The sequence below is a fragment of the Ixodes scapularis genome, unplaced genomic scaffold (genome assembly GCF_016920785.2).
Source record: "Ixodes scapularis isolate PalLabHiFi unplaced genomic scaffold, ASM1692078v2 PGA_scaffold2__306_contigs__length_199485367, whole genome shotgun sequence".
Classification (NCBI taxonomy): Eukaryota; Metazoa; Arthropoda; class Arachnida; order Ixodida; family Ixodidae; genus Ixodes; species Ixodes scapularis.
In genome coordinates this window covers 9,102,336-9,118,615 of record NW_024609857.1, presented here as the reverse complement: position 1 = coordinate 9,118,615, position 16,280 = coordinate 9,102,336, and the positions used below count along the sequence as shown (strand labels likewise).

Genomic DNA, 16,280 nt, shown 5'->3' with positions numbered 1-16,280 from the left:
TAAGCCAATCCCACCAACGGAAATACGCCGGAAGAGGTTGTCTCGCCTCATCAGTTCAGATTCGGACTTCCAAACAAATAAAGCACAAATTCTATGAATTTTTTGCACGTTCTTCCTGGCACAATCCAGAATTTGCAATACATACATAATCCTAGCAATAAGAAAAATATTGCATGCAGTCGCTCTTGCAAAAATGGACAAATCTCGATTCGGCCATTTTGACACTCTCCGTTTCAAATGATTAGTGACCGCATGCCGGTACGATGCTCATCCAGATCGAAACAGGCAGGGGTGGGGGTCCCTGGGTTCTGCAGCACGAGCTTTCGCTCCACGTGCTTCGAGCTAGTGTGCGTTAGCCCACACGGCCACCGATCTCCCTAAAGGTTAAAAGAAAAACAACACACATGAATGGCGCAGACCACGGTGGAAGACGACGGTGTTTTTTCCACTGTGGCGCAGACTAACAACTGTGTAATTTCTTTCTCATCTTTCTCCCCCCACACCGTATTTAAGAAAAAAAATTATAGCGGCTTTGTGGCGGTGTGGGGATAGAAAGATGAGGAACAAATTACACAGTTGTTAGTCTGCGTCATTCATGTATAATGTTTTCTTCTATCCTCTGTTCTAGTTTAAATTTTATCGAGTGCGTTTTCCTTGCATCTACGCAGCGCGGCAAACCATCCCAGTGTCTAACCAATTAGCCCTTATCCAAGCTTTATCTTTATAATTAGCATCCATGCTGTTACCAATTTTTATATGTCATTTACGATTTAAATCTAATTAAACCCTTCACTGTGGAGCGTAGGGGCAAATCGGAGCTACGCTGGGGAACTCGCCGCCGACCCGGAGGGGAGGGGGGGGGGGGGCTCGGAAATGTTAGAGGAGAAGGGAAAAGCTCGCCGGGGCGGAGTAAAAGGAATCTCCCCTCCCCGTTATGTGGCATCGGAGAGATTCTTGCCGAAGTCTAGCTTAACCCCCTTCGGGAGAATAAAAGAAACATAAGGGTGGCGATGTGGGTTAGTTGGTTCATACTGACGAAAAGGCAAACAGCGCACAGTAAACGGGGACTAAAGGAAGTGCAAACAGGACAAGCGCTGACTCTCAACTGAAATTTCAGTTGAGAGTCAGCGCTTGTCCTGTGTGCACTTCTTTTAGTCCCCGTTTACTGTGCGCTGTTTGCCTTTTCGTCAAAAAAGACATGCATTTCTGGTAGTTCGAAGAGGCCATCCTCATTGAGCCTTGTGGTCTGTGGAGAGGATTTCAGGGAATCGGGTAAAGCTGAGGCTTCTTTTAAATAAATTTAATGCTTCTCGTTTTCTTTCTTCTTTTTTTTTTTAAGTACTAACAATTATTGTTGTGCAAAATCGCGAGAGACATGCCTCGAGCGAGTTCTGTACCGCCATTCGCTTTCAAGGGCCGCTCATTTCAGTGCTGTGCCACCCCTTGCTTCCAAGGGCAGCACGATGCACTGGCCGCGTGGATTGGTGCACTTGATGCACTTGCAAGAGAAACACATCAAGGAGCTTTAGGGCAAGCAGTGCCATAGGCGATAAAGCCTTTATTGCTCAACACGCATGGGCTACAACTGTCGGAGGTCCCTACGGTCCGCGGGCAAGTATGATCATGGTCAATGTGCTAGACAAAAGAGCCAGGTAAGATGTGGGCGTCGAATCACCTGCGCCGCTTTGCGGCGGAGGCGATAGCGCAGTGCTGGCGGTCGTCTTGTCGCTGGCGTCGTTAATCATGGCCGCTGCTACGGTGAACCTTGTATCGTTGTGTATAGACTTGATGCTGTCCTCTGCCCCGAGGAAGTTTGTCCCGCGTAGAGTTTCCAACCCAAGCTTAAGATGTGCCAGAGGAAGACACAACCCTCCCCGCTCTACCGTATTGTTGGTGCACTTGCAAACGCTGTTGGCGCAGGAAGCCCCAGCGCTGTGGCAGTCGGCGTTCTCCTTGCACGCCGAGCCGATCAGGTTACCCGGAGTCAGCTTGTCACAGATCTTGCCGTCCAGGGACCTGACAAAGCCCAGAGAGCAGATGCAAACCAAACTGTCCGAGCAGACCGAGTTGGGCTGCACGAAGGTGCACTGTTCGCTGTAGTCGCAGGGCCAGCCTAGGTTGGCTGCGGCGCGGCACGTCAGGTGCTTCGACTTTAGGCTGACCGGTTGTGACGCCTTGCAGAGACAACGTCCCTCGCTGCATGAAGCGCCACGAGCCTCGCACTGACCGTTGGTTGTGCAGGTGTCTTCGATGATTGAGCCGAGTGCGATCGTTGCCTTTGTCACCTGGGCGTCGACCAGTGCCGTGCACTCGAAGATGAACTTGCCGTTGTCCGACGGCAGTCGCTCGAGTTGGTTTATGGTGATCTTCGACACCTTGACCGGAACTTCGTTCTTTATGGTGGTCAGGGACGACCTGTCAATGAAGTTTTCCAGCGGGCGACCGTTCACCGTCCACGTGATGCTGGCGTATTCCTTGAAGCCCACCGTGCAGAGTAGTTCCATGGGACCAGAGTCGTTGTCAGGCTCTTCGGCGGCGATGTATGCCCTCGCATACTCGACCTTGAGTCCCGCAAGTACTTCGGCGCGACTCGCCGCTTCACCGGACGGCCTGGGCATGCCTGAGTTTGCGGCTTCACCTAGGCCAGTGGGACCCTCAAATCCGCGTTGTCCTCCAGGTACATTGGGCCCGACGAGATGGGAGGGGATTCGGGGCGAGTCGTCTTCGAGCAGCCTCTGGAACTTACGTGCCTTACGTTCCTTGAGGCCCTTGCGGTGCCTGAGTCGGAACTTCCTCCGCTGTAGCCTGCCCAGGTCTTGTTCAACGAGCTGCTTGGAGGCCTCGTCGCCTCCGGTAGGTCCCATGGGGTACACTGCGTTGTCCGGGCCGTGTTCGAAAAAAGCCTTGTTCGGTGCTCCTGCCAAGTTCTGTAGCCCGTGGGCGCCTGCCGCAGCCGTAAGGTTCGCCGCCGTACCTACCGCTACGTTGTTGACTGAGACGGCGGGAGCCTGGTTCTTGGCCGATGCGTGTTCGAACGCGGAGCTGTTAGGGGCTTGTGGTGCGAGGTGCTGCGGAGGTGCCCGGTTGAATGCTGCAAGGGGCTCGAGGGCCCGCTGGCGGTCGACGTCGTAAGGGGCCCGCAGCCCGTCGTTGACCCGGTACCGGTCCTCCGGGAACTCCATGGCCCCAACCAGGGCGAGGCCTAGGCCAGCCAGCACAAGGCGCACTGCCATTCTTGCTCCGGGACCCAAAGAACAGACGTGTCACCGGCTTGCACAGCGTGCGCGTTATGACTGCCGAACGCTGGAGCGCGGGTCGCGCGGATCGCGTGAGCTCGCCCAGTCATAGGTCGGTCTTTTTCAGATCCGCCTGACGTTTCAATGATAAAAATGTTTGCCGGATGGTCCAAGAGGCGAGGATATTTCTCAAGGAACCTTGGAGCAAATCTTTCTTTCGTAATTAAAATTTTAACTAAAGCAATAATGCAGAAATATCGAGTCTTTTTTTTTTTTTTCTTTTTCTTCATTTCGGTGTTGGAACAGGGAAGTGTGAGAGCAATAAAGACAACTAAACGCCACGGTTCTCACATGCAGCAAAGCGCTGATGTAGCGCTGCTCACGTGCCGTCAGCTACTTGTCGTTTGCCATGAGCAACAGTTTTGACGGTGCGATACAAAGCTGGTGAACGCTCCCGTCGGCACGTATAGCGCGTAGCGTAGCGCGAGGTCAGCGCTACGCTTGTAGCGCTCCGCTGCATGTGTAAACAGGCCTTAAAGGAGCGATGCAACAATTTTTGTACTTTGCGCAAATACCGCTTAAAATGGATCCCTAAAATTAATGACCTATGAAACACGCGTTCGTTTTTCACCCCACGCAATAGAAGTTCCAGAAAAAAATTAAAGAAAAACGAACAGCGTTCACCCCCTCAACTCACAGCCAGAACAAGCAGCCACGTAATCTGGAGCCGATTATATGCCGCTAGTGTTGATCATAGCCACGCGCTGGGTTTGGCAAAGTGCAGGACACGCGCTGAGTTCCAGACATCGTTATGGCTCGGCTGTTGTCGTCGTTGCAGCGATTGGACACGGGTCACTACCCGAATGCTTCTCGAGCTAGCAATTATCACGAGCCCAAGTCGAGTGCCCAAGCAATGCTCGGGTCCAATCTATGAACCGCATTCAAATATCGTCACTTGGGTGTACTGCGATCCCCACGTTACGTCATCCAATTTTGCAAAGAAGAGATTGAATGAAAATGATCGCTTTTGTCCTTGAAATTACACCGCAACAAGGGAGTTTCTTGGCCAGTGGCGTTGCGTGTGAGTATAATTGAGTCCCAGGTGTGCCAGTAAGCTCGTGCATAGCCTCCTCTATACGGAGAAAGCCTGGCGCGTCGCGTGAAAAGACGGCCGCCGTAAATGGGAAAGGAGGTGCGGAGAAACGGGAGCGGGGAGAACCTTGCCTGCTAGCGCCACAAAAGAGCAAGCGACTAAACGCAGAATCAATCTTTTTTTTCTCTCTCTCTCTCTTTTCTTGTCGCTATCGTGGAGAGGAGAAACTCAACGTCCATCCTTTCCCGTTTCTCCCTGCGCCCTTTCGAATCGCCGCGTCCGTTTCTCCCGGAGTACGAAAACGACGGTGACGAAAACACAAAAACAAGCGTGGTTCGGGGAGCGGCCGCTCATGACCCAAGCGCTCGCTGTCTAGGTCTGCCCTTTCTGCTCTGCGCTACCATATTGGTCACCGTTCGGCGCGCTCCTCCTCTCCTTTTTCCTGCGGCCGCGCGCCCTATGGCCCCGTCGTCGATGTGCCAGGCTTTCTCCGTATAGAGGCTATGGCTGGTGTCAAGTGAAAAACATTCCAATAGATTATAGACCGATTTCACCAGCCTGTTTGGTTACGCCACCGCTGCCGCAATGCGTTAAGGGAACCTTAGTCTTTTTGCACGTGCCACTACCTTGCTGGAGCTCTGCGCGTGCCGAGCACGAGACTTCTCCAGCACTGCCGCGTGCCTACCGTGAACTAAAGTTATGGCGGCTTCACGCATGCTCCGAACGCTTGGTGAGATCGGTCTATTGAATATCGTTGCACAGCTCCTTTAACGTCGCCCGTTGAGGCAGACTAAGTTCAGGGTGTATAAACATGCACAAAACCCAACCAGGCAATAAGCACAGCTCCCCTTTCCAGCATACAGCCAATCTACGTGGTGTTGCTCTCGCGCTGCAGAACCCAGGGATCTGGGTTCGAGCTCCACCCCTGCCCGTTTCGATCAGGATGAGCATCGTACCGGCGTGCGGTCGTGTATCACTACTGCGTGGTGCACGTTAAAGACCCCAGGCTAGCGGTTGTACTGCACTGGCTAAATTGCTCATCTACAGCGTGTGACTCGTCGCAACTTTAAATGGCTGACCAACTACACGCTGTATAAGTATCCCCATAACCGAATTTTTTGTGGTGTTGCTCCAGCCCACGCTCCAGCCCACCTCACTGATTGGGGGGGGGGGGGGGGGGGGGGGGGAAGGGGGGGGGGTGTTGTGGGGATATTTATGCGGAGGGCAAGTTCGTCTGCTTCTTGCGCAGGGGGTAGCGGTGACGTCAGAACGCCGAGCCCTGATTGGCTGATCGCGACCCCCTATCTGAGCGTCGTCTGCTCCTTTGCAACGTCGTCTGCTCGCAACGTCGTCTGCGTCTGTCTTGCCTTTCCTGCGACTTTCGGAAGTGCAGAGGACAGATTCACGAAACCATCTTACGCCAAAAATGTGCGTAAGACATAACTGAAGAGCAAATTCGTATTCACGAAACGAAATTTTCGTAAGTTTTGCGCAGGTTACGACGAAATCCTACGACAGCTCCGAAGCTGTCTTACGCACTTCTTACGATCAAATCAGCATGGCCGACAGCGTCGCGGTCGCGACGACCCACGGACGTTTATTTTTCTACGTGCGCTTCTCACGCGTTCCGACTTCAAGCAGCAAGAAAAAAGTAAAAAGTACTTGAAACAGACCACGACGAACAAGAACGCTGGATCCACGAACACCCGGGAAACGCTCCATCGGCCACGATTCCACCGAACGCGACCAAGCGAGCACGGCAGTTAGGCCTAGCAGGCACTCCGCGACTCGGCGACCGTCTGCCCACGATCGGCTGGTGTGCTGAATGGAATATGCCCGCGCGACCCTTGTGAACCCTTCCCGTATTATACTTTGATCGCTGACCTCAGTTTTAGATTAAGAGGTCAATTTCTTCTTCTTGTTATCTCCTTGTTTCCCGAGGCAACGGTGACTCTCGCCGGTGAAAAAGCGGTGAATCTCCGACAGACACAGGAAAGGTAAAGCAGCCATCGCTTTGACTAGCAGACGTAAAGCAGACGACGTTAACTGCGCCAACCCGCCGACGCCGTTAAAGAATGAGGGGTCTCGCCGCACACGAAAGGAGGGAAAAAGTATTTGGGGGGGGGGGGGGGGGGGGAACTTGCGGACACTATAGTCGGTTGCAAGCTAAGAAAAAACCGGAAATGCCTCTCAGAGGAAAATGTAATCCTACGCCGAGAAACGCCAGCCAATCGTTTTCATGACGTCACGATTCCGTGGACCAATCGCGATCCTTTTGAAAAAAAAAAAAGCTCAACATGGCTGCTGGCCTTAGCAACGCGACGCTAGTTTCTTGTGACAATTATTCTGCTTTTTTGCACCGTGTTTTACGTGCCCGAGGTTACGCCACGAAATCTTAATGGTATCGGTTTGCGTTTGCAGCAGTTTTTGCGCGACAACGTGAGAATCCAGCGACGCTATCGCCAACGAAAATTTCGAAGCGGGCGCAAGGCCCGCTTCGAAATTGCACGTTGTCGCGCAGCTGAGAGCTGGAAGACATACCGTCTTCCAGCTCTCAGCGAAACTGCTGAGAGCTGGAAGACGGTATGTTAGACAGTATCTTGGACAGAAAATGAATTGGGAAGACGGTACATTGTACATGACTTTCTTTCTTTACTAAACAGCTTTTTCGTTGACAAAAACGTATTCTAACTTATTTAAATGTCCTGAATGAATTAAATAAATATTGTAGTAGTTTAAGACACGTTTCCTGGAGGAAGAAAAAGCAACGTTGCTAGCGAACTACTTTCTCGACGGTGGAGGCACTTCAGATGGGCGCAATGCGCTTGTGGGTGGAGCTAAAAGATTGTTCTTAGCTTGCAACGTTCTTACCAAACAAACCTCGGCGCCTCGGGACACCTCGCGGAGTCGCCAGTGAGTCCTTTGACTTCCCTCCTTGATGCGCGTCTGCTAGTTGTTAGACAAAAACAACGTACCGCTCGATTTATTTCGTCTGCCCTCTCTGAAAGGCGAAGTCGCACGAAAGGTAAGACAGACGCAGACAACGTTGCGAGCCGACGACGTTGCAGAGGAGCAGACGACGCTCAGATAGGGGGTCGCGATCAGCCAATCAGGGCTCGGCGTTCTGATGTCACCGCTACTTTCTTTCTCGTGCGCAGAAGACGAAAATGAGCCCACTTGCGAGGCGTATACAGCGTGTAGTTGGTCTGCCATTTAAAGTTGCGACGAGTCACTCGCTGTAGATGAGCAATTTAGCCAGTGCAGTACAACCGCTAGCCTGGGGTCTTTAACGTGCACCACGCAGTAGTGATACATGACCGCACGCCGGTACGATGCTCATCCAGATCGAAACGGGCAGGGGCGGGGCTCGAACCAGTGTTGGACAAAATACTCGATAAAAGTATTTAAGTTAAAGGGAAGCTGAAACACTTCTTGAAAAAAACGAGTTAGAGGTGAATTCTGGCGTATTTTTATCCCGTGAATCTGAATATCACTTTTGCTTTCCCTGAAGATGCAACTAAAAGCGAGAAAAAGCGAAAAAACATTCGACCAGTCGTTACGTCATACTAGGATCTTCGGGCCGCCAAGCGCGTGTCGCTCGTGTGGGCAGCGCGTGCAACGGCAAGCTTGCCAGGTATATTTCCCTGCACTGACACCAGTCGTGACGTCTCTTTCTGACCTTTCTGAAAATAGCAAGAGTGCGCGTGCATAGCTTTGACAGGCGCTGAAGATGCGCGAGAGCAGAGATTCCGAAAGCTCCTAGTGTGACGTCACACCCCAGGAAGGAGGGGCTTCGGCGGTACTTTAAAAATTAATTTCTGAAGCCTCCGTGCACCAAATTGAAAAAAATAATTTTGATATTCCTGATCCTGGAGGTAGAATGAAGGCCATTGAAATGTTTTTTCTCAAATAGAGAACCGCTTCAGTTTCCCTTTAAGTTACTAAATACCTGCTTCATGAAGTTTTTAAAATACTACTCAAGTTGCTTTCACTGTGAAGTATCTTGAGTAGAGTGCAAATACTTAGAAATGTAATTCAATTATTTTTGAAAATACTTTCGCATTGCGTAAATTGTATCGACGTCAGTGACAACGACAATTATACAGCCGCGCAAATCTGGGTTACCAGAATGGTGTATTAGCATATGCAACAACACAAAACGGGAAAAAAAAAGTATCATAGGGCTATTTTATGCAGTCCGACTATAATGAGCAAAATATTGTCACGAATGGCAAATGATGAGGCGGCGAATAACTGAACAAACTAAAAGTTTACTGGGGCGAACTTGTGCCCAAAGCAAAATATACAAAGGCTAGCGTCGCAGGAGTCAATGTCGGCGAAACTAGAGCACTATATAGCTCCTACGGAGCAGAGTAGCGCAATCCTTTGAACCCATAGAGATCATACATACTAACTCTAGAGGAAAAGGTCCGCCATTTTCCCATGCATTCTGGCTGCCGCAAGCGGCGGAGTATGCAGGCAGACCCTCGGGGTCCCCCAGATTGTTACCAACTGCCTTCGATTTCACAAATATATCATCAGTGCAGTGTCATGAACTTCAACAATCCACGAACTTACCGGTGGAAAGATATTCGCGTTCCTTTCGAAGCTTTCTTTTTGCATAGCGCGCACATGTACGGCCTCGAGTCAACGCTAAGCCAGGGTGTCGAACCGATATTTTTATCGGCTCGGTTCCGGTTCGGGTTCACGGCTTTCGGTTCGGTTCCGGTTCAGTTCCGGGGAGCAAAAAATAACACCGGTTCAAACCGGTTCGAACCGGTTTGAACTGCTAAATTGAGAATACATTTTCCGCGTTGTTCTGGCGATATACACTATTTAAGCCGTGAAACGATTAACTATATAGTTTCTTCGATCGTCTGTGCAATTTACTTTTGTTTTTATGTACCACAAATATTAAATTCAGTTATTTAATTTCGACGCAAGAGTAGAAGAAAATCGACTTTAACATACATAACGTCGTGTTCATACGACTCAACATCCCTTTGTCTACCAGTAAAATATATTTTACCTGAATTAAAATGTTTAAGTACAAGAGTTGAGTTTTTGGTACATACCTGTAAATAGATCAGCTACTGATTTAGAACTTTACTGTATTTTCTTGTCCTTTCTCTGTGTTTAAATAAAACTCTAGCTGATCTATTTACATGATATAAAATGTTGTCTTGAAGTGTGGTAGGTCGTCTAAAATACCCGTGACTGGTACAACTTTGTGTCGCAGTATTAAAAGTGAAATCGTGTCCTTGAACTAAAGGAATAATTACATCATGGAAAATTATGAAATGAGCACCTCGTGGCCATATATATCATGAAATGATGTTTACGAAATACACTTCACAATATATATATATATATATATATATATGATGACGACCCAATTGAGCTAAAAGCAATGATATTTTCAAAACGTAACAAAAGTTTTAGGATAATTTTTTTCAGTCTATTTTTTATAGAAAGACCGAGCGGCAATCCAAATGCCTGTTGTTCTAACCAAACATTGTTTACACTCAGCACAGCCTGCATGCGACTAATCATGCAGCAAGTAATTGTAATTGTTCACTCTTATATACGCATCTTCGCACTCAGATCGAATCTGGTCCAAAATGGCGCTTGCGCAACTGAACATTTTCTTATACAGAATAAGCTGGCATAGCCTGGCTGTTGAGGTTTGTTCTTGACAAGATGCCGGACAATTTAATTAGCAAATGAGCATCGCCCTTGCTAACTGATGATTTTAACACGATAGCGTTAAGGAGCTCATGTCGCAGAAAAGCCATTGTCGGTGGCGGGACTGTAAAGTCTTGATTGGTGGGTAGGTTCATGACGTCAGAGCTACATACTCTCGCGCAGGAATTTCCAACCCACATTGCTTACGTGAAACGTGACATCGCGCGTGGAATGAGTGATTAAAACATGACATGTAATGGGAATTAAAGATCGCCGTATGTTTCAAATGATTTCACTTTTAAAAGTAATTCCTTTGCCTTAAAATAATATAAAGAATTTTAGGCGGGATTTGAACCCACGACCCCTTAGTTGCGAGTATAAGACGCTATTCACTAGGCCACGCGAGGCACGCTAGCGAGGCAAATGAGAATGTGATGCGGACGATGCCCGTTGACGCTATCGCGTTCCACTTTTAAAGGCGAAGCTTAAGCGTCCTTCAAGATTCTTTTTTGTTAATTAAAATAAAGTAGTATTTCACGTTCTACTCGACATGGCAGCTACGTAACTGGACACCTTCTGGCGGTCTGCGTGCGTATGTCATAGTTCCGTCGCGCGCCCCTGTTTACGTTCTTTTCGTCCAGCCCCACAGACACATAAAGGTCATGTTCACCACTTAAAAGAGGCGATAGCAGACTTCTGTAGGTTTGAGATGTTATATGTGTGAGGAACACATAGTCATTTAAGGCCACGGTCCCACTGAATGTGTCAGTTTAGGTACTTTTTGGCAGATCATTACTCATCTCCTTTTAAATACTGTTTTGTGGGATTGATGTCATTCGAAAGGCAATGCAATCCTCTTTCATTTGATATTATGTATGTGTTGGTTTTTACTGTACATGCGCATTTGTAGCGTTGCGAATATGATGGCGCGGACCCTCACTTGCTCCGCTAGTTCATGTTTTGTGAGCGATTCATTAAAGGTAACATGGTTCCAATATAGCAGTTTTGTAAAGATGATGTCGGAGCAGAATGTAACGATACACTTTTTTGGTATTTGCACTACTTTGTTTTTTTCATCCCTCCAAAAATTGTCCTAAAATTGACATTTTACAGCACAAATATGTTTTTAATGAAAAACGCTAGGGTAATGAAATTAGCTACAGATGTAGTGCCTATAATTGGTAATATGCACAAAAAAATTTAGTGTTGTGTAACATTTTTTTGTTTAGATACTTTATATCAAACGTAGCACTTTTTTGTGCTTCGAGTCATGGTAGTTCAAATGCCGCTGAGGAAATAATTAAACTATGATAAAATCTTTTATAACATTTAGAGCTACAATGGTTGCCCAAGAGGTGGACGATGGCTTTTCTTCATTTTCAAAGTCATAACGCTCCAGGAGCGTTTCAAACTTACCTGTTTTGACGCATATCTTTTTTGGACATCAAACAGATTCATTGGAATCTAATAACATTTATTGGTTGGAATAGATATACATTGCGATGTATTACATTTTTACAATGATCTTGCTTTGGTTTTTTAATAGGTGTAGCCCTTAGCTAATTTTAAAAGCAATTGAAAACTGTTTGGGTGTTTTGTTGCGCTACCTGGCGGATGGCAGACAAACTGCTGATTTCTAATGTTCAAAAAATTTTCGAGGGCGGCGTTGGCGTCTGTATCATCATCAATCTCCGTGTCTTTTTACCTTCACATTTAAAAAAATATATTGAAAAATTTACTATCGATAAATGAATGGCTTAAGTACTGGGTCAGGTTAATAAATCTAAGAAAAATAATTACACAAGCGCAGCGTGATATAATGTGTTCATTATTCGATGTGGTTGAAATTAATAAACAATAAAGACGAAGAGGAAAAGAATACACCCGAGTTCACTTCATGCCTAGAGTCACTAAATGAGCTTTAAAGTATCGGCACGCCGTTCCCCAAATTGTTTTGGGCGCCGCCATTTTGGGTCTTGTTCAGAGCAAACGCAACTGCCGATCGTCATGATCCAAAAGTACGACTTCCTCAGCATTAGATGCGGTGCTAGGAAGCTGATGCACTATTGCAATGCTCTGTCGCGGGTTGTTTAAACATTTGTGGAGGACGGAAAAGCGTTTCCTCTGATTTTAGATAAAGCTTCAGATAACTGGCAACCATGATTTTAAGCCACAATATGACCAAGTGTCGTTACTCTGAACCGTAGCTAATTTACTGGCACAAGCGGGAACAATGAGGAAGAGGCAGGTGTCAAAAGGTAGTGGCTTGTGGAATCCACGGGGCTTACCTCATGGCTTCTACAGGTATTACAAGCCTCTTGAACAAGAGCATGAATAGAGTCATTAAATAAGCTACGCTTCAGAGTAGCAACACTTGGCCATATTGTGGCTTAAAATCATGGTTGCCAGTTATTTGAAGCTTTATCTGAAATCACAAGAAACGCTTTTCCGTCCTCCGCTTTAAACAGTTTGGGACAAAGCAAAGCAACATTACATGAGCATCCTAACACCGAATCTAATGGTGAGGATGCCGCACTTTTGAATCATGACGATCGGCAGTTGCGCCTGCTCTGCACAAGCACCAAAATGGCGGCGTTCACAACACTTTCGGGGAAGAGAGTGCCGATATTCTAAGCGCAGCTCATTTATTGGCTCTAGTTCCCGCAAAACTCCTTTTCCCTGACTGAAACTGAAAGTAAATATGAATAATACACCATTATTATAGCTTATTTAGTTATAACCAACTACACATAATGAGAGGAGGAAGCGGCCGGGTAGGAGAAACGCGGGTTTTATGTGCGACCGTTCTAACCGTCTCAAAAGAGAGAACGCGCGAGCTTGCGCTGGCTTAAAAAAAAGGCATCCAAAGAAAAGAGGCGGCACGCTGTGTTCTTTGTTATTATGCCTCTAATTGCAAATTGTGTGTATGTTTACACAGCCGGAAGTTGGTCCGCCTTAGTGGGCGTCTGACACTCAGCTGTAGATGAGCAATTTAGCCAGTGCGGTACAACCGCAAACCTGGGGTCTTTAACGTGCACCACGCAGTAGTGCACGACCGCACGTCGGTACGATGCTCTTCCAGATCGAAACGGGCAGGGGCGGGTTGGGTTCTGCAGTACGAGCTTTCGCTCCACGTGCTCCAAGCTGGTGTGCGCTAGACCATGCACTCGGCCACCGACCCTCCCCCCCCCTTGTGCGTCTAATTTATATACAGGTATAACTATTTGAAGATCGACGATGGACGTCGATCGTCTCGAGGTAATGTAACGTAATAACATTATATAAATAATAAACTTGTTTAAGGACTGAACGACTCAATTTTTCAATTTTTGGATTGTAATATGGCGGTAGCCTATTGCACTTACTGTTGATGAAGAGCAATATGAGGTGACAAGGTAATGATTAAATGATGAGGCTCTATAAGGACGACGACATTGGTGGGTGTCGAACCACAACGTACAGTGCCAGACTTGTTTCAAGTATCGTATACCCAAAGACTCTCTTCACCCGCAACAGAATATGGTAGAATCAATGAGGATGCTGCTTTACAACTGCACGTGGAACAGGAGAACTGCACTGTGCAGAAGTGCGGCTTATTCGTTAATATGAGGGACGGATTTCTAGCAGCATTCCCTAATTGACTACTTGGAACAATTGGCCTCGTTGACGTAAAGTGTCCCCGTTCCAAAAGATTCTTGAAGCATACTTAAACCGCAAAGGAGAATGAGGCGAAAAATAAGAAAAAGGAGCCTCGTGTGAAAGGTTCAAACCACCACCATAGCTTCTGCTATCAAATACAAGGGCAGTTACACGATACGCAAAGAGAGTTTTGTGAGTTAGTTATATTTACACTCTAGGGCATTGATATCCAACGTATTCAGAGGGTTGACACCTTCTGGTCAACCAACATAGAGCCTTTTCTACTCAAGTTTTACATGGAAGGCCCGACTTACGCGGAAATTCCTCACGTAGACGAGTTGTCCGACCGAATAAACTGCCATTACTCCCGATCTGGGAATCTCTCGATCTTCGTTCGTAGGCCATAGTATCATGAGATCGAGTGGTGTGGCTCTTCGTCCGCCGAATATTGCTTCGGCGGGTGTTTTTACCATGTAAGATGAGACCGTCGCGTGCTGCTGGAACAAGAACCTGGCGATTCTTCACTGAACTGCTCCTTCCGTAGGCTTCAAAAGGGCTTTTTTTCGTTTCGCACACCATCTGTTCTGCTTGCCCGTTAGTTGCAGGATGCTATGGTGCACTAATGTGATGCCTGATGCCGGTTTTTTTTCTTCAAAAACTTTATTTTATTTGAAGCAAAATTTGGCGCGTTTTCAGAGAAAAGTATTTTCGTTAGGGCAAAAGTAGGTAAAAAAGACCGTAGAACGTCAATGACGTGTTTGGACGTCGTGGCAGGCATCGTGTAAACTTCCAGCCACTTAGAGTACGCATCGACCATGACTCCGCAGATGTGGATACGTTTCGCCACACACCGACTGAATAGTGGATCGTTTTCAGTTACCGTTCATGATGGCGTTGAACCCAAGGAAGACCTCGGGTCTTTCCAGAAAGTTAGCCCAGGTGCCAGGAGTTTTATCGAAAGCGGTAAGTGTTCGAAACGTCGACAACGTCGGTAGCCACGTGTTGTGCTTGACACTGGACACTTACCATTTGCTGAGAAGAAACTTGCTTGTTCGTCTGCCACGAGTCGTCCGATATCAGGTCATCAACGCAACACCATCTCCCGACAAAACTGGTCTTCATTGTCCGCATGTCCATAGTTAGCAATCACGTGAACTTATAAATTCCCGAAAGCTCGTAACTTGCCGTCGATAAACGCCGTTCATTCATAGCGTCTTCATTGCAAATAAACGTCTTCCTATTTCTTCTGATGGTTTTCATCATATTCCTCCTAAGCTGTACTTACAACATTATGTGTGTCGGTACCTCCGAAAACATTGCAACGGCGTTTGTTTTGTGGGAACCCTCTATAATGTAACAACCTTTACAACATCTTCCGGACCCCGTGAAACACAATATTTCGTGACGTTATTTTAGTCGTCATTAAAATGGTGAGGTAAGTACCGTAAATCGCGAAGCAGTTTACTTGACGTCCGTTTCCACTGGTGTCTTGGAAGATAGAGTCTACTGAGCGTGCATTCCTGCAGAGGAAATTTTCATTGATAGAATATTGACACGTCAATCAACATTTGATTCCTTTTTGGTAAGATTTATTGCGAAAGCCCATTACAACCGCCGAACCGCATCTCCCTATATCAGAGAACAATTTATACCCAGCCTGACGTTCTCGCATACATCCGTTTGATGGGCCACGCTACTTGAGCTAGCTGAGCACAGCTGGTAGCGGCGCGAGCAAGGCCACGAGGGGAACGTGATGGTGCTCGAGCCATCCCACTGTGAACCAATGTTTCGGCCACCCCACGGGTGCGTGTCGCCATCTATTGGTTGAACTAACGCCTTGTTCAAGATGGCTGCCGTGGGACCGCAGGCTTAAATTAGCTTCAAAATATGAAATGTATGAAAGGCCGTCCCATATCACTTACAACGTGCCTGTCGAGGATAAAAACGCCGGAAAAGATTGGCAGAACACCTTTCAAATAATTTGGGGGGGGGGGGGGGGGGGGAGGGAGGCAGTGCTTTAGGTTGGTCGGCCTTCTATTTATGTTGTCAAATATTCAGTTAGTAATTAAATATCTTTTATATTGACCAATAAATTTTACTTTATAAAGTTCACATAACCGCTTGAGACCGACGAGGAAGGACGAGGGTGTATCTCAAAACATCCTATTCGCATTTGAACCGTGCACATTTCGACCCCTTCTCATTTGGTACTTCTCGTTTGAACCTTCTCAAAAGATCCGAATCGTGTTTTTCGCAACTGGACCCATTCTCATTTCGCCCGTTCGCGCTACGACCGAATAACACTAGTCCGGCGTGCCTCTAACGTCGTTATGCCTTCGCGGCTTTGTTGATGAGCCTTACCTTAGTTGGGCCCCCAACATACCATCAGATATATGTTATCTGTAGAGGTACGCACTGAGAATCGTACATTGACGCCTGCTTCCCTTCCTCTAAGCAAACAAGAAGAAAAAAAAGCGATCAACATTTAATTTGGAAACTTTGTTTGAACAGAAATAGCATACATAATATCAGTGGTTCTCAACCATTGACGTTTCGCAGACGCCTTGTAGAAAAGCGGAGATGATGGAGGACCCCGTTCGGGGCGAGGGGAATAGAAAGGTACAGGT

General features: G+C 47.3%; 1 protein-coding gene across 1 annotated transcript; it reads right to left on the bottom strand.

The window, feature by feature from the left end:
• Positions 1 to 1,544: 1,544 nt before the first annotated feature.
• On the bottom strand, positions 1,545 to 3,390 carry LOC8052882. The gene has a single exon (XM_040505075.1). It carries the CDS (start codon positions 3,231 to 3,233, stop codon positions 1,599 to 1,601), a length of 1,635 nt encoding a protein of 544 aa, XP_040361009.1. The 5' UTR covers positions 3,234 to 3,390; the 3' UTR covers positions 1,545 to 1,598.
• Between the last annotated feature and the right edge of the window lie 12,890 nt (positions 3,391 to 16,280).